Source organism: Eschscholzia californica, unplaced genomic scaffold, assembly GCF_041429995.1.
Source record: "Eschscholzia californica isolate CP2 unplaced genomic scaffold, dmEscCali1.0.p SCAF_4, whole genome shotgun sequence".
NCBI classification, from domain to species: Eukaryota; Viridiplantae; Streptophyta; class Magnoliopsida; order Ranunculales; family Papaveraceae; genus Eschscholzia; species Eschscholzia californica.
The window spans coordinates 37,192,328-37,217,595 of record NW_028238461.1 but is presented as its reverse complement, the minus strand read 5'-3'; the positions used below and the strand labels follow the sequence as shown (position 1 = coordinate 37,217,595).

At 36.4% G+C, this 25,268-nt stretch overlaps 1 protein-coding gene across 1 annotated transcript; it reads left to right on the top strand.

Moving 5' to 3' along the window:
- The first annotated feature begins 12,108 nt into the window (after positions 1 to 12,108).
- LOC147544445 (wall-associated receptor kinase 2-like) lies at positions 12,109 to 19,571 on the top strand. Its single transcript, XM_086635707.1, has 3 exons — positions 12,109 to 12,910; positions 13,002 to 13,181; positions 18,331 to 19,571. The coding sequence occupies exons 1-3, from the start codon at positions 12,109 to 12,111 to the stop codon at positions 19,569 to 19,571; spliced, it is 2,223 nt and encodes a 740-aa protein (XP_086491833.1).
- Positions 19,572 to 25,268: the final 5,697 nt, after the last annotated feature.

Sequence of the window (25,268 nt, the reverse complement as noted above, 5' to 3'; positions counted from 1 at the left end):
TCGTGATGAACGTCAAACGCTTCTCATTAACACAAAGTTTGAGAGATTCCTAAAAACATGAGTATTCCACTCATCTTATGTAAGGAATGTCCGGCTTTGGTTCCGTTAAACGCCGCACCGTAAAAGGAGGTTGGTTATAAAGGCGGATACTGGGAAGGACAGGATAGACATGAAGTTAAGTGGGAGCGCAATAATGGATTGTGTCATCCTAATCACATTAGACACAAAGTGTCTCAAGGCCACTTGATGAGTTGATAACTGAAAATGCGTGGCCACGCTCAAACGGATTCGGAGTTAATCGTTTGTCTTTTACAGTTGTACTCGGATATCAAGAAAGTCTGAATGACGTGACGTATCATATGGGATACAGATTGACACGGGAATCGAGCATTGCACTTGTTCTAAGTACAAGTGGGAGTCTGAAGGAGATGTCCTTCGACCAAGATTGCAATGCGAGCAATTTGTTGGCTAGGACAATTGCTGAAGAAGATCATCAAGTCCGATTGATTTAGGGGTCGTAGTGTTTAGCTAGAAACCAACTACGATCGTCGAATTACGAAGTAATTCGCGGCTAACTTCGATCGGATTCTACAACGGGTTACACCTAAGAATGGGTGTTTAATCGGATGATACGATTAGTTGGAGTGAGATATAACCATGGGAGTGTCCCATAAACATATCTCATAGGCCTAAAAAGAATTTAGGCAAAAGATAGCAAAAAGGTCTGAAAATAGGGTTTTGGGCCTAAACCGATTGGAGCACTTTTAGGGCTCGGATTGGGCTGATTTTTGGAGGGTCTGTTCCTCATGTTAGGAAGATAAAATATGCCAATTTTAGCTGGGTTTGGACGTCACCTCCTCAAGGAATTAAGAAAATATCAACTAGTTGCTATTTTCGGCAATTTCCTTAAATCTTATTCTAAAGGGTCTTTTAGGAAACCTAATTGGAGGTGGATTCTTTTTGGGATTCTATATAAAGACTCTGAGGGCAGAGAATAAGGTGTGGAATTTCTCTCTATTACTCTACCACATCAAGTAGAGAGGAGAAAGTGAGCTAATTCCCAAGCTATCAACTAGTCAAACAAGAAGGAGTTCTTCTTATCAAACCACCATTGGAGTGCTAGAGAGCTTTCAAGGAGGGAGATTAAATATACCGTTCGGTGTCCCAAGTAGAGGAGCGACAATTGGAGCTCTTGGTCTTCTTAATCGATTGCAAAGGTTCGAGGAAAAATAGCGATTAAGGTAATCTCTACTTTTCTTTTAGTTTGACTATTAGTTTATGCATGATGATCTTGGGACGTATTAATGTCAAGACATAAGATGTCTGAGATTCCACTTATACGACATTAGTAGACACCACCATAACCCAACAGCTCGATCGTTCTCTTGATTTTCTGAGCTCTGTGTTCCGGGGCTGATTTTTCCAAAGCCTTGTCTCTTGTAACTATGCTAGTGTAGTTTTCGTTTCCCGGGACCGCTTTAGTCTGAGCAGGCTAGGTGGTGGGCTCCGAAAATATCTCCGTCCAATATTATGTGAAGATCTTGGATAGTATTATTGAGTGAACAACTCCAGTTTTACATATTTTAATTCTCTTCCCAAAATATTTTGTATCATCATTCTTTTTCATCTCTAATCTTCTACTTCTTAGTCTTCCTTGAATCTTCTTCTTCTTTAATTTTTGTTCTTCATCTCCAAGAAAATCATAAAATCAAATCCACAGCTTCTGAGTTTGGAATGGCGGGTTGGAGCTACAAACCCTGTCAAGAAGAGGTTTGCAAACCCAGTTTGCACCTATAAACTTGTGCGAACTCAGTTTGCAAAACTCAAATTCAAACTGAGTGTGTATTATTAAAAATGCAAATTGAGAAGCGCGCCACACGCTTACCGACTCAATCTCGAATTTTCTCAATGATCTCAGTCGGTCAAGATCTTAAGTATTTAAGTGACATGGGGCTCCAAGAGTCCCAAAAAAAAGGAACTTCTAGATACCTAAGATACGAGATAAACTCAAATAGGAAACCCTAAATCTCCCAATTGCCTAAGAGGAGTCTTAATCTAAAACGGTGGATCTCAACCGCTTCATCCACACCATCTCTCAATAGTTGGTCCAAAACAACATATAAAAGGGCATCAAATCACCTCGAAGAAGGTATGTTGCACAAGGATCATTCAATACTCATTCATTAACTACAAAGGGCAATCTGACTGTCTTGAGCGTCAGAGAGGTTTCCGAACTCTTTGCAGGTTTTCCCCCAGGTTTTCAGAAGAAGGGGCGAGAATCAAGGAAGCAGAATCACTCATTTAGACGAGATCCAACATCGAGTCTCTTTTCTCTGACTGATTCCAAGGTTGACAAATTTTGACATCAGCATACTCATAATGAGAAAAACTTGATCCGTAATCGCATCAGTCTCAACCACTTGCCAACCCTTTCCATAGTAAATTAAGGGATTCAAATAATAAAAAGTTGCAAAGGATGATGAAATTTATTTATCCATCGGTCATCAATAATTTCCCAAACTTGGCTCGTGTCATGTGGTCACTACCAAGGTTCTTCTTGATTTAGTCCTTTCTTATAATCATTGCTTCATATATATATATCACATCCTTGGTTTCTCTTTAGTGTCCACCAACCTTAGCACAGCAACTAGTGGTGCCAAACACTTGACATGCGAACTGCACATTATCCCCAAAATTATTTCTAGCTATTATCCTTGCACATTACATGCCATCGGCCTTTTTAGCAAATTAAGATTGTGTCCATTATTGATCTGACAAAAACAACATTTGTAAATGACCTTTGTTCTTGTAGATACTTTTGATTGTGTACAAAGCAATAGCAAATCTTGTCACACAAGATCGGTGCAACTCTTTCCAACATGTGGACTTCCTCATCAGGTTCAAATCTCTATCATGGTTATAGATGTATGCTATAACCGCTTTAGACTCACTCAAAGCACTCTTGATCTTCAGTAGTTTATAACCAACATCTTGCAACAATAAGTTGACACAATGTGCCGCATAAGGAGTCTAAAAAATATTACGATGTTGTTGCATTAAGATCTTGCCTCTAGCCTTAAAATTAGAACTGCTGTCGGTAATAAACTATATAACATAAAAAAAAAGTAATTAGTTTAGTTATTAATGGAAGGTGAATGCATAAATAAGTGAAAATTAAAAGGGATAAGAGAACAACATTCTCCTCGGCTACATCTTTAATAACTTTGTTAATCATGCTTACAATGAGATTTGCATCCTTAATGTACTCAGATGCATCGATAGACTTTAGAAAAATTGTTCCTTCGGCATGATTAATTCAGAAACTAATCAAACATCTTCCTTTTTCCATCAGTCCAAATATTAGACATTATATAACATCCATAAACCTTCCAATGTGGCCGAAATGAATCAACCAAGTCATCTTTCCCTTCAAAATTTCCTTAAAACAAAGTTATTCTCACATGGTAGGGAGATGGTGTTGGAAACCCTCTTCCATACTCTCCAACAAAATTCAAAAGTCTTTGGAAACTTTCAACTTCACAAGCATTGAAAGGTAATCCCTTCTCAAGTGTCCAAAGGGCGTAATCCTTCCAAGCTCTTTTCTTTAAGTTGATTTTAGTCGGTTGGTTTGATTCAATGTAGTTTGCTTAATCTTTTTATAGTCAAGAGTAAAGACAGTATCCAAAAGACCTCTAACATTGTTTGTTTGCTTTAGACTTCTTCCACTAAAACCACTACCAACTACCTCAGGCTGCTTCGCTTTAGTTCTTTCATCTTCAGTCCCTAGACACTCAATGTCTTCGTCTTCAATATCACCACTTACCAGACGATTATGATTTTTACTTATACTACTAATTCTAGCCTTCTCCAACCTTTTCTTTGTTGCCTCAGTTATTGCATCTTGAACTGCTTTCTTTATCGCTTTAGTAACCTTGCCACATCCTTTCACATTTTCTTTTCTATGAGCAAATTGCTCTTTCAGTCTATAAATTCCTCCGGACATGTTTTTTTTACATTAGTTACACCAAACTAAACTAAAATCATTAGCATCCGGACATTTTTCCCGATCCCATTTTATATATCCAAATATTCTTTTAGAAAAAGCTGGACTCAAAGCACCAAAACCAGCAGAAGTCATCGGTGCAAACAAATCAGAATTACTAAATAACAAAAAGAAACCACAAAAATCAGACCACAAACTATAACAGTAGTTCAAACTATAAAAGATCGAGCAATTATAGACATTAGAGAGCAAAATCAGTCCATAAACACATGTTATAGCAATTATAGACATATTTGATTAATTAAGAATTCAAAACTATAAAAAAATCAAGTAATTAAGGAAACTAGATATAATCAGTCCACAAACTCATATTATGTCAAGTATAGACATATTTGATTTATTAGAAATATGTCTATATGTATAGAGAGATGAAGCAATTATAGGCATTAAAGAGAAAAATATGTAACCAATATGAAAAAACAAATCAAACAACAAGAGTGAAACATAAGAAAAAATATGTAAACAACTATTGGAGATAGAGAGAGATGAAAAACAAATTAGAACATATTTAGAGAGAGAAAAAGAAGAAAAAATAGGTATAGAGAGACAAACTTATTTATAATGGAGGTCTGAAGCTTGCAATCCATGAAGAAGTGAAGGGGGGAAGGAGAAGAGAGAGTGGTGAGGTTCGTAAACCCTATTTGGGTAACACTTAGGAAACCCAGATTTAAAAAATAATAATAATATCATCAGTTGCCCGGTTCTCGAGTAAGTCGGCGCCTAGCCGACTTGCTGTTTCGGGGCTAGTCGGCTTCAGGCACTGACTTACTTGGGCCCTGGAAATAGACTAGGGATTCATGCCCTAGTCGATCAGCTGACTCCTGAATACCTTGTGATCGGCGCCTAGGTACCAATTTTTTTAAAGCATAGGCTCTACCTTGAAGATCAGCCCTCCTAACTGCGCCAAAATTTTGTGTCGAGGTCGTTGACGGTCGCAAACCTTGTTAGATATCAACTCATATTCAAGATATTTTCAACAAAGACACGACGTACATGTTCCCCATCATTGTTAAAGTTCAAAAAGAGATCAGACTTTTCACGCCAAAGTCAAGTACAATAACTTGCAAACTAAGAGCTCCAACATCTCCTAAGCCCACTTCATATACCTCATTGTCCCTAGGAAAATACTTCTCTCTGGTACTTGCAGGCACTTCCTCAACAGAATGTTGGTCCACGGTGGCTCTGAAGACAAAAGGGGTCTCAAACAGGTCACGTGTTTCAATTATCCTAAAACACAGTCAGTTTGTAACACCCCTATTTTCTATATATATCAAATTAGGTGGAAATAACAAAACTCTAGGTCAATTTGGGGTTGGGCCTAATATCAAGAGTAAGTTAGTGTGGGCTTGAGCATCATAAAATAGAAGTGGGTTAGAAGGAAAACTAGGGCTGCTTGAGTTAATTATATAAAAAGGGTCTAGAGCTCATTTTGTAGATCTAGAACAAAACTTAGAGGGAGAAAGAGAAATGGTATTCTTTGGAGAAGATTTTGATGAATAAGTTGAAGAAATCTATGTATTGTTTATGTTATGGTTAGTATATATTCTTAATCTTCAACAAGCCACTCTTAGTGAATGAAGAATGGATAAAGAAGGAAAGAGGTAAATTAAGATGGAGTTCTCTAGAGAGAGAAAGAGGCATGATTGTGGTCTTGATGTCATCTAAGCCAAAGAGGTAGATTTCAAATGATAGGTTTAGTATTGTTAATCACATAAGTTTAGTATTGTTAATCACATAAGTTCTATAAAGAATGATTGAATGATTTAGATATTAGTACTATCTTGAATTCCAAAAAATATCTATATAGGACAATGTTTTGATCTAACTTCAAAATTAGATCTGGATTGATTGGTAACGAATCTCGGTGTGTATCTTATATAGTTGGAAAGGTCTGTTTGTCTACTTTCTAGTGATTCCAAAGGTTAGTTAATTGGAGTTCCGAGCAAGGAGTTATAATAGTTTTCGTACGAGGTGTCACAGCAGTCCCTATTGTATTTCGGTCTAGATTGAAATTAGATCTGGCATTGATTGGTAATGAATCTCGGTGTGTATCTTATATGGTTGGAAAGGTCTGTTTGTCTACCTTCTAGTGGTTCAAACGGTTAGTTAATTGGAGTTCCGAGCGAGGAGTTATAATAGTTTTTGTACGAGGTGTCACAGCAGTCCCTACTGTATTTCGGTCTAGATTAAATTAGATCTGGTATTGATTGGTATTGAATCTCGGTGTGTATCTTATATGGTTAGAAAGGTCTGTTGGTCTACTTTCCATTGGTTCAAACGATGAGTTAATTGAAGTTCCGAGTGAGGAGTTATAATAGTTTTTGTACTAGGTGTCGATACAATCTCCAATGAGCGAATTGATTGATATAATTCACATGGTTTCTATTCTTTAAGCAATGTATTTCCTAGGTATATGATACCATATATTGGTGAGTCTACATTTTTTAACTATTATTGTTATTTGTTTGTTTGGGATTGTGATCCACGTGAGGATCTATTATGAACATCATCCATTTTGACTTGCCATTTGTTGTTGGCTTGAATGGTTTGGTGAACTTCTTTGTAATTCTTAATTAGAGTCAATGTTTTGTGGTGTGATGCTATTATGATTGTATGATGCTATTATGTGTTTGATGCGATGGATGCGATGGAGGGTTGAATGAGTTTATGGGGTCGGCGCTAACACAATGGATGACTTTGTGGACCACACTCTCATTCGACTTATGTTTGTTGTATGATGCTATTATGTGTGTGATGTGATGGAGTGTTGTATGAGTTTATGTGGTTGGTTCGACCCTCTCTACCGGAGGTGATGTAGGTATGGAGCGTATGGGGTAGGCGCTAACACAATGGATGACCTTGTGGACCACACTCTCATTCGACTTATGTTTGTTGTATGATGCTATTATGTGTGTGATGTGATGGAGGGTTGTATGAGTTTATGTGGTTGGTTCGACCCTCGCTACCGGAAGTGATGTAGGTATGGAGCGTATGGGGTCGGCGCTAACACAATGGATGACCTTGTGGACCACACTCTCATTCAACTTATGTTTGTTGTATGATGCTATTATGTGTGTGATGATGGAGTTGATGGAGGGTTGTATGAGTTTATGTGGTTGGTTCGACCCTCTCTACCGGATGTGATCGAGGCATGGAGCGTATGGGGTCGGCGCTAACACAATGGATGACCTTGTGGACCACACTCTCATACAATGTGGACACCAACTTGTCATATCATTCGACGAGAGTTGGATGATTGTGTCTTTTGGCATAATGTTTTGTCGACTTAATTGTCAAGTTAGGGTTCTATAAAGGTCTATCTTGGTGAATAGTGTGATCTTTTTATACCTATTGAAAAAGATAAAGATTATTACACGAGAGTTAATATTGGATTAGAATACGAGGACGTTGAAAGCCTAATAATCAAGAACATAAATTACTAATTTCTACATGCGTGTGGTAAATCTCGTTGTATTATGTTAGTTGTCACGTTAAATTTCAGATAATGCCAATAATGAATATGAATGAAATACTTCCTTGATTGGGGATTGAGCTTGCCTACCTGAGACTTAGGTTTGAGGAAATCTGCTGCAGTTGGGTTTTAACCCAACTATTTTGTTTTTCAGGTTTTGATTGTGCACTCATGGTAGGCGTTGCTCGTGGATCCAGTTTGAAGGTCTCAAATCTTCGATTTCAAGGCGGTTGGCTTGAGATTTGGGATTTGGGGCGCTACACAGTTGGTTCCGATGGAAGACTCTGAAGAGCTATTATCTTCATACCCATAATCTCTCTTAGTATGGTTGAGGAAATCGCTAACACCCGTCATAATCGACAACGGAAAGAAACCGAAATATGAACCAAGAAGTTAAAGAGGTAAGATGACTTATTAAAGTACTATACAAATGCTTGATAGAATTAGATGGTTAACAATTGCAAAACTTTGAGAATAATGAAAGAGGAAATGTAATCCCTAAAGTTCCTATTTATAGAGAGATGACCATTTGAGGAAATAGAAGTAACCGAATACACCAGTTCCGCCCATCCAAAACTCATCAGCAATTACCGACATACCTCAGACAAAATGCACACCTCGGTAGTATCACTAAAGAGACAACTCTATTGACTCTAAAGAAGGAAAAAGGTAAAGACAATACATGCCTTACCGATGCTCTCCATGAGACAATTCATCATGACAGGTATACATTTTATTATGTTATTTAAAAATAAAGGTTAAAATGAAAATGGCTTTACTCTTCATTCCCTAAAACCTTATAGAGCACGGAGCGAAGGGCAATTTATAACTACACATATGTCGTACCTGTATAGCTTAGATGATCCATGGAGCTTGCATAACTTTTGTCAGACCCCGAGCATACCATTATGCAGATACGAAGCCAGGATCAACTCTGAGCATGGACATATCTCCCCTTCCTTGACGTAGAGGTATATTCTTTTAAAAGATTAGTCCAATTGTATAAGAACATGACAATAATCCTTACACGAGATTAGTGTCCTTACCGTAATTTGAGGATAACTTGAGACAAGCAAGAAAATCTTGTATCCCTCAAACTTTCATAAAAGGAGGTCAGCATTCCTCATCTCATTTCCTTGCCAAACTATAGCCGCTTCACAAGTCTATATAAGGAGCCTCACATACAACCTAAAAGGTACACATTCCCTGATCCTAAATGCCTGAGTCTCGAGAAAACACCTAATTGTTTTCCACGTCACATAGGGACCCTGAGGCAGTACCTCGACTTTTCTTGGGTTTGCAGGTCGTGGGTGTGTTGAGGAATTCGTCTCTCTATATTTTACCCAGACGTGCAGAGCTATTAGTAAACTAGTTTTTGACTTCATAATATAGTATGATCAACTAGGCTCCAAAATGTATTATTTTTAGAAGGACCTTAAAAGTCCCAAGAGAAGCCCTAGAACAATGGAGAAGAAATGGAGGAGGAATGAAGATAGGCTGAAAAATGCACTGGGCTAGGGATGACGCCTCTGCCCTGGTCGGATGCAGCTTGGTCCTGTGATAGGTTATCTTCTGGCTTTTGGTCGAGACGAATGCCTAATCTAGTTTTTCCGCGTCCCTTGTTTTGTTCCCAGATGGAAGAAACTCCAACCCTTTCATATGTCTCGAACTTGAGAGAAATCTTAAAGATTAAAAATAACGAAATTTGACACCCGTTTGATCGCCCATTAAATTAAACAGTCGTTAGGATTATTTCGTTTGGTGTGATCTGAGCCTTCAGTTCAGAAACTTGACAGATTGCAAAACGACCCTCAACCTAGCTTTCCCATCTTACATTTTAAATCCCTATTTCAACCAACTCCGTCAACACTTCAAACGAGAATATCTCATTTATCCAGAATCGAATTTGCTGATGTCAAAAATCGTCTTCCTGGAATCAGTCAAGGTGTTGAGTGTTGGGTATTCTATGTATCTAATACACATAATCATCTAACTAGTGTTGTAAGCTGAATCTCAAACATCATATGGTTAACACTAATCAACCAGGATCATATGCATGAACTAATAATGAACTAGAAACTGAAAGAAGAATACCTGGATTCGCTTTTCCACGAACTAAATCCCGACCAGTATTCAGAAGATATAGAGCTTCAAGTGTAGCTCCTCTACTTGAGACACTGAATGTATAACTTGAACTCCCTCCTTTAAGTCAGCTAGGACCTTCTTGAAGGTTGAGATGAAGAACTCCTTCTTCTAGACTTGATAAATAGATTGAGAACTTTTTCTTTAAAATTCTCTCTCTCTAATAGTTGTATGAAGAGAGTGACTTCCTTCTGAGAAATTTTCAAACCTTTTTCAGAACTCATAACTGGTCCTTGTATAGGCATTACCTTAGTAGAGTTCTACTCAAATAAGGAATCCTAAAGGTCCCTCAGAAAAGATAAGTATAAGTTAGAGTTTAATCTAACTAAAACTCCTAATTAGGGGTAAAACCCTAATTCGGGTTTCCTTATGCTATGGCCGGCCAGACTAGCCTTTAATGGGCTTAATCTGTCCGACCCAATCCCCTTAAGTGGTCGGCCAGGGATCTCCCTCTTAGGGAATCCTTTGTTTGCCCTTAAAAGTGGTTTTGCTCTTCTCGGACTTCCTTTTCGAGCCCGATTAATTCTTTTCTATCTTTTAAGCATTATCAGATTGGATCATATCCATCTATATGCTAGTTCCCGTCAATCTATTCTCACTATTCAAGTTACCATTCTTATGTGTAACCCGTTGTAGGATCTGGTCTATGTTAGCCGCGGATTATTGAAGTGACCCAACGATCGTAAGCGGCTTCTAGCTAAGCATTACGACCCCTAATTGGACCGGACTAGATGATCTTCTGGATAAAGTTGTCGTTATCCTAACTGACAAATTGTACGCATTGCCATTTTGGTCAAAAGGACACTCCTTCGGAAGGACATCTCCTTCAGACCGAAGGACTATATCCTTCATTGAGACTGTAGAGCTAAATCCCGTTTTGTTCCTCTTGATCTGGGAGTGAAACCTGCAAGGAACTCGAAAACCTCTCTGACGCTCAAGATAGTCAAGGCCCCTGCAGTTAAAATACTGAGTGTTGAGTGAATCTTAGTTTATGAAGTTGTAACTTACTCGTTGACATAGTTTTTGCCCTCTCCAAGGCAAGTTGATTACCTTTTATAGGTTGCTTTGACCGACTATTGATAGGCGGTGTTGACGAGGCGGCTAAGATCCACCGTGTATGATTGAAACTATTGTTTCGTAGTTGTGAGATATTAGGATTCCTTTTTGGGATTATCCCGTACATTTGATATTTAGAAGTTACCTTGTTCAAGGATACTTAGTAGATTGAGTTTCCGATCTCGTGGATTCTTTAGGGAAGTTTCCTCTGTTCGACAATCTTGAAGCCTCATTGAATAAATACTTAAGATCCTCACTGACTAGGATCTTTGATAGGACTCGAGATTAAGTTTGGTAAAGCATTAGGCGCGCTTCTACCCTCTTATATTTCGGTTGAGGTAAGGCACGACTTACCCCTAGTCTTCTCGTAAATCTCAGGACAGACCTGGTTGTATTTGAGCCAAGGCAGAGCTTAGCCACGTGGGACGATCGTACCGCACCACTAGTTTTGGCCTTGAGTGGCAGACCTCCTTCGACTTCAACCTTCTTGTTGACTTGATACGGGTTAACCCGTTGGGTTTTTGGTCTTTCTTGACTTATTGACTGTAGTAACCTGACGACCATTTTTTGGATCATCAGAATTTTAGCGGTTTACACTAGCCGTAAGATCTCGACCAGATGAAAACACGTCTCTTTTCTGAATTTGAAGATTCAAACCGATCTAGAATCTTTTCCAATTCTAACCTTTTGACTAAAACATTTTGCTATCTTTTTAGCATATTACACATTGCTTACATTTTCGTTGCCCAATAACTTTGATTTGTTAAACCATCACTAGCCAGTTGGAGGATTAAGTATGTTTAATATTGTAATCAAGTTGCCTACTAGTTGGCTAGTTAATTACTCAGTCTTACACATTGTATAATTCTATACGAGCTAAAAGATATAATAGACTGAAATTTCTCCACCCTTCAAATAAAAATAAAGAGACGTCCTCAAATCAAGAAATCTATTGATAGTAATTTTAGTACAACTTGTGCAATATAACCAGAGCTTCATATATAGGTTATGATCGCCTACCACAAATTGCAGTCGCATTTGGTTAAACTATATATGCCCCACATTCTCAAGAATGGCTTGAATTAATCTCTGCATAATAAGTCGTATCCCACATGTTCAATTCTGATATAAAGTAATCTAAGTATAACGTTGACTAATGACTCCGTCAAGAGGAAAATATATATCCATGACGTCCAACAACGTAGTTAAGAAAAAAAAAATGGAATAAGAAAAGGTACGCGTTAAGTAATTTTATGCTCAACGAAACCTCCTATATAATCAAAAAATTGTTGAAGTATGGGCATATGAAATTTATCTTTTAACCAAAATGAAATCGTTGTTTCTGATTTTAGTCTTGATATTACTATTTGTATCAATGACGGTGACTACGAGAATCAACATCTCAAAGCCTGGATGTCAAGATAAATGTGGAGATGTTAGCATTCCTTACCCATTTGGCATCGGCAAAGGTTGTTACCATGATCCTTCCTTTGTCTTGAGTTGCAACTCATCTTTCACTCCCCCAAGGCTGTTCTATGACAAATTAAGAGTTACAAGTGTATCTATAGTTGACGGAGAACTGAGAACAACTTTACTCTCAGCCACTGATTGTACCAGTGGGACTGAGCATGGCGTTTTTGCTTATTTATCCAAATTTACCTTCTCAGATACTAAAAACAAGTTTTTTGGCATCGGGTGCAATGCCATAGCCTCATTTGGAGGAAAACTAGAAGGAACTTATAGCACAGGATGTATGTCTCTTTGTGATAGTATAAATGATGTAATCAATGGAACTTGCTCAGGCATAGGTTGCTGCCAAACCTCCATCCCAAAGGGCACTAAAAGGCATAACGTCATGGTGAATCGATATAAAAATACACCTACAGAAATGAATTTTAGTACATGTAACACTGCATTTCTAGCTGAGGAGGGTTGGTTCAATTTTACTACATCATATTTGACAGGCTTACCTAAAAGCATCGATGGGGTTCCAGCAGTGCTCGAATGGACTATAGGGAATGACAAGTGCGATCTAGCTATGAGAAGCTCAACTAGCTATGCCTGTGGAACTAATACGGAGTGTTACGAACCGGGAAGCGCTCCTGGTTATCGTTGCAAGTGCAAGGACGGATATGAAGGCAATCCTTACCTTACTAGTATACCAGGTAGTTGTCAAGGTACGTGTATATTCATTTTCTATATGAACTTAATTTTGAGAATATATAATCCGTATAATTTGGAGATAACAACCATCCTTGTTTTCCTCAGATGTTGATGAATGCAACTTAAATGCGAATATATGTAAAGGGGATTCAAATATCTGCAAGAACGTAAATGGTAGCTACAACTGCTCCTGTCCATTAGGCTATCGCGCGGTTCAAGTTAGAAATAGTACAATATTTAATTGCAATCACCAAATGAGGAATCGGTCTAATCAAATAATTATTGGTAAGGACATTTATTATTGAAGAGAGAGTCGGTTCAAATGAAAATGAAATTTACCTAACATTTGATATAGAGGCTTGACATTCGATATATTGATTAATTCGATCATTCGCGGAAAGTCACCTCTTTTTGTTACTTCTTGTTAAGTTTGCTTTCGTCCAATTGAAAGCGGGCAACGGAGGGTGAACATCTTGATATAATATTCTTTGTTATTTGAGTTCATTTTTCCAACATGGGACTATTCTCACACGTATGTGTGAGCTTTTTCTAGCCAAATATGTGTCTTTTGCTATGTGACATTGAGCATCTATTGCAGATTCGCAGTTGGGCTTATCACATGTGAGTCACTGAGTTTAGCTCTGATACCATGTTAAGTTTGAAGTCATAAATGAATGAAGAGCGCCTAAATGTCTCTTCTCAGATACTATAATACTCTTTTCCCACCTAGGACTATTATGATCTGAAAAAGTTGTTTGAAACTCGAACTCTAAAGGCTTACAGCGTTACTCATTATCTTGACATCACCAACATATTGGATCAGTTTGCCCGAAGTGTTAGCTTCCTACATCCAATGATTTCTTTTGCGTTCTCAAAACTTCGAGTTATTGGAAAAGTCACAATTCCAAATCATAAATACTATTAATTCGTTATCTAGAGTCCTAGACCATCTAATAAGGTAAGACTACCGTGAAGAATGAAAACCCAGAGAAAGAGGAATATGATTCCAAAGAGGAAACTAATATACTCTAGATTGGGATTGCTTTTTAGAGTCAGGTTCCCATTCCTTTGGGTAATTTCCTTTTCTCTTGGTCTCTTGGTCTCTAACCTTATAGAAAGCAGTTGTTTAGGCCGAAAAAGTTATTGTAAATTTGTAATAACCAAAAAAACCTAGATATTCTCCTATAGAAGTTACCTAACTATTATGTGTAATAATATGTCAAGTTTAAAATAATTTTGATAATTACTAATCATGTCATTTTTTAATTATTTTTTAATTGTTTGGTTACCAAAATATCCTTGTCCATTAGAAATCATCTTCTCTCTCAAGAAATCCCAAAAAAATTTAGGGTTAATTTTTTGTTCTTCATCATCTTCTCGATTCTTCTTCATCTTTTTCTCTGATCTTCTTCTTCTGTTTCTTCTTCTTCTTTTTTTTTCGAATCTTCTTGCTTCTCGATTTTCTTAATCATGACCACCACTACATACTCGAATTTAACTCTTCTCTGAACATGAAAAATATTGAGAGATGAAGGATGATAGGTGTTTTAACTCTTCTTCTCGATTCTTCTTTGATGCATGGAGATTTTCATGAGATATTCCAAGTATCCTGGATATCTTAAAATCTAGTTATTTTAGTAGTATAATGTTTTTGTTCGTAGAGAATTATTATTTTTAGCAGTTTTATATTTTTTTAGGAAACCTTTTAGGTTTTAGATTCTAGTATTTTATTATTTTAGAAGTTTATTATTAGAATTTGATTAGGTTTCGGAAAGTAGTATTTTATTTATTAGAAATTATTATTTGAGTTTTATTAGGTTAAGGAAACCCTAAGTCTATATAAAGGGAGATCTAGGAGTTGTTTTATTCATTCAATTCAAGTTTGATCAATAAAATTCAGTATTTTAATTTAATCTTATTAGATTTGGTTCTACAAGTCTTAAGACGGAGATCTAAAGGCTTTTTCTAGGTTTTAAAAGTTTTAGACGGAGTTCTAATTCTTTTACGGAATTTTCCGCTGCGTCAGTTGGCATCAAGAGCGAGGATTTGCATGGTTCGATATCATCTACGCGAAGATCACTTTAGAACACATCGATGGATTTGCCAAAGATGCATTTAAAGTTGGTTTAAAAAAAAATAGAATCAGATTATTATTAGTATTCTCTAGTTTGTTATCAATCACTCAATATGGAGAATTACTATCATGGTAACAGTTTTTCAGTTCAAGTGTACCCACGTAGAGAGTATAATGAGTATAAGATCAACGAAGAAATACCAATTTTCGATGGGTATTCAACTATTGAAGAGTTTTTCGATTGGCTGGATAAGGTCGAACGACATGTCATTAATAAGTGTGCTACTATTCTCAATGAGCAGATAGTTAAAATCATTGTTTATAGACTTAGAAAGAGTGCTGCAGATTGGTGGGATCAATTACAACTTCTTAAGGAAGAGACAAGGAAGGGCTCCAATTCAGAGTTGGCCGTCTATGAAAGAGAACTTGAAGGAGTGGTTCTTACCTCCTGATTATCAACAACACTTATTAAGGATATACCAAAACTGTAGACAAGGATTGCGTTCAATGAGTGAGTACTATGAGGAGTTTTCAAAGCTGGCTCAAAGAAACAATATGGAGAACATTATAGAATATGAAGATGTTGTAGCAAATCGATTTTTAAGCGGATTAAAATTTAGTTTGCGAGAAAAAGTGGGGATAGTTACAGTATGGACTATTCAGGAGGCGTACAACTTGATCCTAAAAATTGAAGCTGAGGAACGGGAATATAGGAAGTTTGGATTTCGGAGGGAAGAACAACCTCACTTAACTATTAAAAAGGTAAAAACGACTCCCTAAGAGAATGTTGAACCACCACGAATTATCACCATAGACGATTCAAACAATATTGTGCATGAAGCAAAATCCGACGTTATTGTATTCAAGGATAAGTCTCCTAAAATCAATTTACACAATAAAATAATTATTTCTGAAGAAATTATTCAGAAAATTGAGTTAAAGGAAGTGGTTCAACCAATTGAGTCAAAGGAAGTTGTTCAGGAAATTGAGACAACGGACGTTGTTCAGGAAATTGAGACAAAGGACGTTGTTCAAGAAGCTGAATCAAAGGAAGTGAAAAACTTCGGAAGTCAGACATTAGTCGAATTGAAGTTCCTTCATACGAAGATCAGTTCTCAGAATTTTGCGAATCTCAAATTGTTTCACATGGATTGACAAGTAATTTTGTTCGAAAGTCTTCATCGAAGTTCATAATTTTCAATCACTATACTCATGATCTGTACAAGTTTATTTTTGGGGTGAAAAGAGAGCTCAAGTCAAATTACAAATATAAGCAGAAAATATTTTATGGCCCAGTAAAATCGTCAGTCAAATCTGAAAGTTTGGTAATTCCTATGCATAGTTCACGAGAAGGATATATCAAGGGTGTGTCAATCAAGATAACATTCAAGTCAATTAGTAAACTCGAGGCGAGTTTCTTTGAAGTGGAGGAGACTGATGGAGGGAGATTTTCATGAGATATTCCAAGTATCTTGGATATCTTAAAATCTAGTTATTTTAGTAGTATAATATTTTTGTTCGTAGAGAATTATTATTTTTAGCAGTTTTATATTTTATAGGAAACCTTTTAGGTTTTAGATTCTAGTATTTTATTATTTTAGAAGTTTGTTATTAGAATTTGATTAGGTTTAGGAAAGTAGTATTTTATTTATTAGAAATTGTTATTTGAGTTTGATTAGGTTAAGGAAACCCTAAGTCTATATAAAGGGAGATCTAGGAGTTGTTTTATTTATTCAATTCAAGTTTGATCAATAAAATTCAGTATTTTAATGTAATCTTATTAGTTTTGGTTCTACAAGTCTTAAGACGGAGATCTAAAGTCTTTTTCTAGGTTTTAAAAGTTTTAGACAGAGTTCTAATTCTTTTACGAAATTTTCCGCTGCGTCATTCTTCACTGATCTTCTTCTTCTTTTTCTTCGAATCATTTTCTTTTTCTTTGATTTTCTTCATCATAACCACCATTAAACTCAAATTAAGTTCTTCTTCTACCCCTCTCTCTACTTCTTGTGAAGAACAATTCAAGAATACATTTAATGAGGATGATGAATCTGATTTTGATTATGATGTTGATGATGATGTTGATGATGATGATGTGCAACCAGATTTGGAACCCTAATTTATTTGAGGATGATGATGCAATTTTCAAATCTGAAGAAGAAGAAACTTCAGTTGTTTTTGTTCTCGATTTGCAAATCAAGTTTGCAAAATCTACAGGTCGAGTTTGCAAGATCTACAACTCGAGATAACGTTCTGCAAAATTTGCAAATCCAGCTTGCAATTTATATTTTGCAACCGCAGTTTGCAATTTACAATTGCTAACCCGGTTTGCAAGAATAGCAAACCCAGTTTGCAGAAAAACGGTCAGAAAAAATGCCGTTATTTCCTGATTTTTTTTTTTTTAAAAAAAAAGGTATTAAATGTGGATCTTGTTAGAAAGCTAATGAAAAATTCTTTCTAAGTCTATGAATTTTATAGAAATCCGACATCTAAGAAATTTCTTTTATAGATTTAAAGTTTAAACAAAAGAAACAAAAGAATTAGCGAAACAAAATGACAAAAGGGTATTTTATTCTTTGAATATTTTTCAACATGAATAATAATTATGAAATGTTTTGTGCTGTTCTGCTCATTTCAATATTATTTTAACCTATTTAGTTAAAACCTCATTATGTTACGTTATTCTGACATCTAATCTAGTTGAAAGTTTCACTACGAAACATACCGTGTTTAGTTATGGACATAGGCCACAACAATTATTCTAAATTCCATAGCAGAGGATATTTTGTTACGATCTTTGCCTCGTTACTGAAATTGCAGCCAAACTATATTAGCTACGAACTTTTCGTTACGCTTTCTCTCCGAAAGTTCTAGTTAAACCTTTCTGCTTCGGGTTATGGTAAATGCTAAAAAAAAAATGACCGTTATCCATATATTTTGATGAAATGGTTCGTAGCGAAAAGTCTTGTATTTTAAGATCTTAATCGCGGTTGACATTCACTAATCATGACACTGTTATATGTAACATGCATGTATAGTGACATATTCAAGATTTGTTTCACCTAGTCATTCATCAAAAATTCTGTGTACCTATATCAAAGTAAAAAACACATCAAATTGAGTTAACCAAACTAGGACGTAATTTAGTGCTGGCGGTTCAGTCAGTTTCACTTTATTGTCATTGTTCACCGATCCTTTGCAGCATATTGGAATCTGATGATTATATATGATAATCATTCTTGCACATTCATGTGCGGCCCTACAAAACATTTTAACCCAAATATACTTATAATAGTGAATGATAATCCAATATATCTTATTCATTTAATATGTGCTTGGTTTCTTTGCAAACTTTACGTGCAGGTATTTGTGTAGGCTTGTTCTTTTTACTTGTGAGCAGTTCTTGGTTGTATTGGGGATATAGGAAGATAAAACACATCAAGCTGAGAGAGAAGTTTTTTATGCAAAATGGAGGTTTGATGTTAAAGCAACTCCTTCATGATCGAGACGAAGCAGTGGAAAGTAGTGAAGGTTCCAGTAAATCAATTGCAATGATATTTACGACAAAAGAATTAAACAAAGCCACCAACAACTATGACGAGACTCAAATTCTTGGTCAAGGAGGATATGGTACCGTTTATAAAGGTACTTTAACTAATGGACAAGTGGTTGCTATCAAGAAGTCGAAAGTAATTGATAGGACTCAAATCGACCAATTCATAAACGAAGTTGTCGTTCTATCGCAAATCAACCATAGAAATGTCGTTCAACTCTTGGGTTGTTGTTTAGAATCTGAAGTTCCGTTACTAGTTTATGAATTTATCACAAACGGAACCCTTTTTGGACATTTACACGATAGTCATGAAAACAAAATCGTGCACCTTTCGTGGGATAACCGCTTAAGGATAGCTACGGAAGTCGCAGGATCACTTGCCTACTTACACTCTGATGCTTCCATACCTATAATTCATAGGGACGTCAAGTCGAGTAACATACTTCTAGACGATAACTACAAAGCTAAAGTGTCTGATTTTGGAGCATCGCGATTAGTTCCTTTTGATCAAACTCTATTAAATACAGCAGTTCAAGGGACTTTTGGATATATGGACCCAGAGTACTTTCTTACAGGTCAACTAACAGAGAAGAGCGATGTTTATAGTTTCGGAGTTCTTCTTGCAGAGCTACTAACAGGTCAACTGGCTGTTTCAAATGATAGACATGAAGAGGTTCGGAATTTGGCAAATTATTTCATCTCTTCCATAAGAGAAGACAAGTTGTTTGATATAATAGATCATAAGTTCGTGAGTATTATAAATGAAGATCAACGACAACAACTAGAACAAGTTGCTGAACTAACGAAAAGATGCTTGAGAATAAAAGGAGAAAAAAGACCTAAAATGAAGGAAGCTTTTATGGTGCTGGATGGGTTGATGAGAAGGTCTTCCAATCACAAATGGATTTTCGACAAAGCTCAAGAAAACGACGAAGAAGAAAGTATTCACTTGTTAGCAGAAATAAGATTGGACTTCTCTTACAATGGTAATTCTAGTACTACAATTGATGATAATACAACCATGCTGCCCTCGCCAATTGGTGGTCGGTAGGGTTGCTAATGTGTCACTATATTTCATTGATAATGAGATATGTGAATAACGTGACGAATTGTGAAACTCAATCTTTTGATCTTCAAATATCTTGGACATCTTCATATATCCTGAACATTTTTCGATTGTCAGATCTTCGTCTTCTCGATCCGTTACATTCTTCATGTATCTCATTAATTGATTTTATGTTTGTTATTGTTGGAAGTTCTATTTCGCTGTTTGAGCTTATACAAATTAAGAAAAATAAAGTCTCTTAGTTGGATAATACATGGTAAAAATACCTTCAGAGTAAAACTAATGATCGATGAAGAGAGAAGTCTTCATTATATCCGCCTGTTAGCTAAAACTAACACCCCACAAACTCCTGCGGATTATCGTCTCATCAGTCTTCTCAATATCACTTATAAAATCATTACCTGAATTCTGGTTGACAAGAATTGTTCAATCGATGAAGATGCCTACGTTCCTAGCCGTCAGAATAGATAACATAATTGTTGGACAGAATTGTTCAATCTTATAAGAAGATTAATGGATCTAAAAGTTATTTCGGTCTTAAACTCGATATGTCCAAAGCTTTTGATTGAGTTACATGGTCATTCTTGTTCACCATCATGAATAAATGAGGATTTTCCAGCCATTGGGTTAATATGATCAAAGCCTGCATTTCTATATCCTTGATGGTTGTTATAATTAATGGTCGTCCCAGACCAACTTTCGCTCCCAGCAGATGCACAAGGCATGGGAGACCCACTATCTCATTTCTTTTTCACTTTAGCTATGGAGGGTTTGAGAAGGCTTTTAAAGTCCCCGATTAACCTTACACCTTTCTTATTCTCCTATTTGCAGATGATTGCATCATTCTTTCCAGAAACTCTACTGACAACATTCATAACTTTCTTCACAATCTAAATATCTTCTGCAGCGCTTCTGGTCAGACAGTCAACTATGCGAAATTGAATATTTTTTTTACCAAAAATACTCATCCGAAGTTAAAAAGGATCATCAATAGAACTCTCAAAGTTCCCTTTCTGACAAATATTTACGTGCTCAACTCCTCATCAGTGCCAACAGAACCAAGATTTTCAATTCTCTTATTTATCAAATTTATTCTTAATTGTCTAGGTGGCAGAACAATTATTTGGGATATTTAGGTTAGGCCAGCGCTTTGGGGAAAGCTAAATAGTTTCCGGAGTGTGAAATATTAAAGGGAATATATAGAATTTTAGAAATTTTTCGGGGAAATAAATTTTAAGGGGAAATAAAAAAAACACTCCACCTCACCTCTTTGTCTTCTCCGATTAGGTCGCCGGTCGGAAAATTTTCCGGCCGGCAACCATGAAAAAAAATAAAAAAAAATTCACTCTCTCTCTCTCTCTAAAAACTCCGGCGAAGGGGTTTCCCTTCGCCGGAATTCTGGTATGTTCTTCAACAGACCCGATCTGGTCTGTTCTTCAACAGGCTAGATCGGTCTGTTGAATAACAGACCAGTTCCGGTCTGTTCTTCAACAGACCGGAACTCCGGCGAAGGAAACCCCTTCGCCGGAGTTTCTAGAGAGAGAGAGAGAGTGAGTGAAATTTTTTTTTTTTTTTTCTTGGTCGCCGGCCGGAAAATTTTCTGCCCGGCGACCTAATCGGAGAAGAGAGAGAGAGAATGATAGGGAGAGAGAAGATGAGGTGGAGAGAGAGAAGTGAGGTGGAGAGAGAGAGAGCTGAGGTGGAGAAGCTATTTTGCTTTCCCCCTAAATAAAATTGTCAAACAAAATTGACCAATTTTTGACAAGTCTTCACACCCCGGAAACTATTTAGCTTTCCCCAAAGCGGAGGCCTTAGGTTATGTTGAGCCAAATATTGTTAAGTTTTAACCAAGTTAAGAAGTCAACATAGTAACCTGAGTGGCACACTCTAAACCTAGTCTGCACACGAGTATGCCCTTGGTAGAGCTATCATACAGGTAAATCTAAAAGAGCTTTGTCACCTTATCCCACCTTTAACTGGTGAGATTGTTGGGAGATGAGCGCGAGTCTCCTAGGAACCTGACCTCTGCTCTGGCCTAGAGGTGACCGAAGATGGAGAATCGAGTTAGTTGTACCCCCGAGTCGTGGTCTGACCAAAGAAGCAGAGTAGGGAACTTTGTAAAAGTTATATCGGCATCTTGAGATCTACTCTACCTACCAAAATAACATTCTGCTAACTGATGTTACTACAAAGATATGGTCACGTCATAAAATATTTTCACTAATGGCTATGCCACGTGGCTATCATCAAGCCAGTGTCTTACCACTCTGCAAATTCTCAGTTGGTTGTCTTCCATGACCATGGCAACACTAATATTTTTACTTGTACTTTTGTCTTAAACATTAAACTGACTTACTTTAAAGCTCACAAACTAGGTTCGTTCAATTCGAAAATGCGGTTTCCAAATATGAGCAGATCTAAAACCAAAACCAGGAAAAAAAATCCAACGAAGAACATTAGAAGCATAAATATCCCCAATGAAGAATATCAAAATCTTAGTTTATATGGTCACTTATAATATCACAAAGAAGAATGTCAAAACTCTAAATATTTGCTACAAAAACTAGTAATTTTCTCAACAAAAAAAAAAAAAAAACAAAAACTAGTAATTATAACATTTTTCTTTTGTTGACATGTAATTATGACATAAATAACTCTCCATGGCAGAAGTGAGAACTTCAGTTTCTTATTTGAATATTTTTGCTTTGAATTAGTTTGTTGGAGTGATGATTTAGTTGATTTACTTCTATGATGGAATCTGAGGTGTTCATACTCAGATCCAAAGAAGAAGATGATAATTGGTTGGTAATGCTACTACCGAAGATGACTTTGCCTAGGGTATTTTTAGACTGAACAATATAAAAAATGACTTAATTGATAATTATAAATATTATTTCATACATAAGTCACAATTATACATAATAAACACGACATTCTTTGGTCAACAACTGCTTTGGCCCAGTTGGGTATGCATCTACTCCAAAAATCCGGAGGTCACATGTTCGATTCACGATGGAAGTGGAATCCATTATTTATTGACTTGTGTTAAAGGGTATAAATAAAACAAAGTAGAATTAGACTTTCATGCCTAGGGGTGAAAGCGGTCCGCGTAGACCGATTTTTTGACAGAGTTGAACGGGTACCTATTATAATAGTCCATCGAACGTCCTTACAGAATAAAATAGACAACCCATTTAGAAACCAGTCTATGGGTCTGGTTTTTCGATTTAAACCTAATTTAATCTTTATTTAACCAAACATCAACAATCAAAAGATTATTTTGAGGTTAATATTGTGCATAAGAGATTAAACGAATATGATCCAACAATGGTAGCAACCTCCGATAATATTTCCATCACTCAATAGTGTATCGAAACAAGTACGAGTACAAAAGCTATGGGTTTCAGTAAAAAATAATTTCTAATTTGATTCATTATTCACAAAAAAAAAAAAAAAAATATATGTTGCTAAAAGCACCCGCCTGAATGCTATAAGCGGATGGGGCTATTAGCAAGCAAACCAAAACGTCCACAAGAAACCATTTGTCAGTACTAGGCTATTTTGACAATAATTTGCATTGTCTTAAATAATTGAAATTGCTAATGTGCTTAACAATGAATTTTAACTAATTATCATATACACAGATACTGAAACTAAGAACGCCCATAAGAAACCACCTACTGAGTAGTTTTGATCAAAACTTAAAAGCAAATTATAATGTGATTGTTGTAATATAATACTAGAGAACTAGAGATTGAGAGGATAGATTAAAGATTGGGTTTTGTAAGCAACTAAATTGATTTTGTAAGGATTCAAAGTTACTGCCAAAGTAAATGTAATTTTCTTTATTACTAGAGGTATAACCATACAAGAAGTTCACACCTAAAACTAACGGGGATAAGGTATTTATATAGGAAATGAGAGGGTGAGGTGTTGAGGTGATGATAAGAATTGTTAATATACAGCCACCTCACTTTGCCAGGAATCTCTTATTACTTCCACCCAAAGCAAACTTATCCTCTATAGTTAATTCTATAGGCACCCAAAGTAATACCAAGGACAACCAAGTCAAATGGTCAATGGGCATACACATCTTTCATAAGACTCCCCCTTGGATGACCATTGCTTAAAATATTGTAAGAAAAATCTAGTGAGAGATACCAAGTGACACTGGATACGCAAAAAGCTGCCTCGTTAAAACCTTGCCAGAAAAACCCATTGGGACAAAAACTGGACGAAGGAAAAAGAGTACAGAGCGTAGATATCTAGTATTGGTGATGTAAAAAACTCCAAATGATAATATTCTCCCCCTGATGAATATCATATTGTGGATCGTTGTAGATTTACACCATCTGATTATTTAAGCTTCGCATTCCGATACCTTCTACTAGTTTTCTGAACGTTGTAGTAGGCAAAGACTTGGTAAAGAAGTCAGCATAATTCTCACATGATTGTATCTTCTGAATATCAATTTCACCATTCTTCTGTAAATGGTGCGAGAAAAATAATTTTGGTGAAATGTGTTTTGTTCTGTCACCTTTAATATATCCTTCCCTGATTTGAGCAATGCAAGCCGCATTGTCTTCATAAATAACGGTGGGTGACTTTGTAATTCCTGGAAGATCACATGAAAGTCTAATATGACTAATAATAGACCTTAGCCATACACATTCTCTAGTAGCTTCATGAAGAGCAATAATCTCTGAGTGGTTAGAAGATGTAGCGGGCATACTTTGCTTACTTGATCTCCAAGAAAAAGCTGTACCGCCACTAGTAAAAACATAACCTGTTTGTGAAACTCCTTTATGTGGATCAGAGAGATATCCTGCGTCAGTATATCCTGTTACTTGTGAACCATCAGAGGAATTTTTCGAATAGAATAATCCCATGTCAGTAGTTCCTCGAAGGTATCGTAGAATATGTTTTATTCCCATCCAATGTCGCTTTGTTGGTGCCGAACTGAATCTGGCTAATAAATTTACTGCAAAAGAAATATCAGGTCTAGTACATTGAGCCAAATATAATAAAGCACCGATTGCACTTAATTATGGTACTTCAGGACCAAGTAGTGCTTCATTATCTTCTTTAGGGCGATAAGGATCTTTTGTAGTATCAAGAGATCTGACAACCATGGGAGTACTAAGAGGGTATGCAGTGTCCATGCGAAATCTTTTCAAAACCTTTTCAGTATATAAATTTTGATGGACAAAAATTCCATTTGTATTTCTCTCAATTTGTCAGCCAATGCAGAATTTTGTTTTCCCAAGATCTTTCATCTCAAATTCTTTCTTCAAATATTCTGCAGCTTTTGAGACATCTTCAACTGTCCCAATTAGATTTATATCATCAACGTATATTGCAATGATAGCGAATCTAGTATATGATTTCTTTATGAACACACATGGACAAATAGGATTGTTTACATATCCTTCCTTGGTCAAGTATTCACTGAGACGATTGTACCACATTCTCCCTGATTGTTTTAAACCATATAAAGCTCTATTAAGTTTAAGTGAATACATGACACGCGGTTTTCCTTCAGGTAACTTGAACCCTTCAGGGACTTTCATATAAATATCAGTATCTAAATTGCCATATAGATACGCAGTACCGACATCTAGTAGATGCATATCAAGTTCTTCTTGAGCTGCCAGACTGATTAAATATCTAAACGTAATGGCA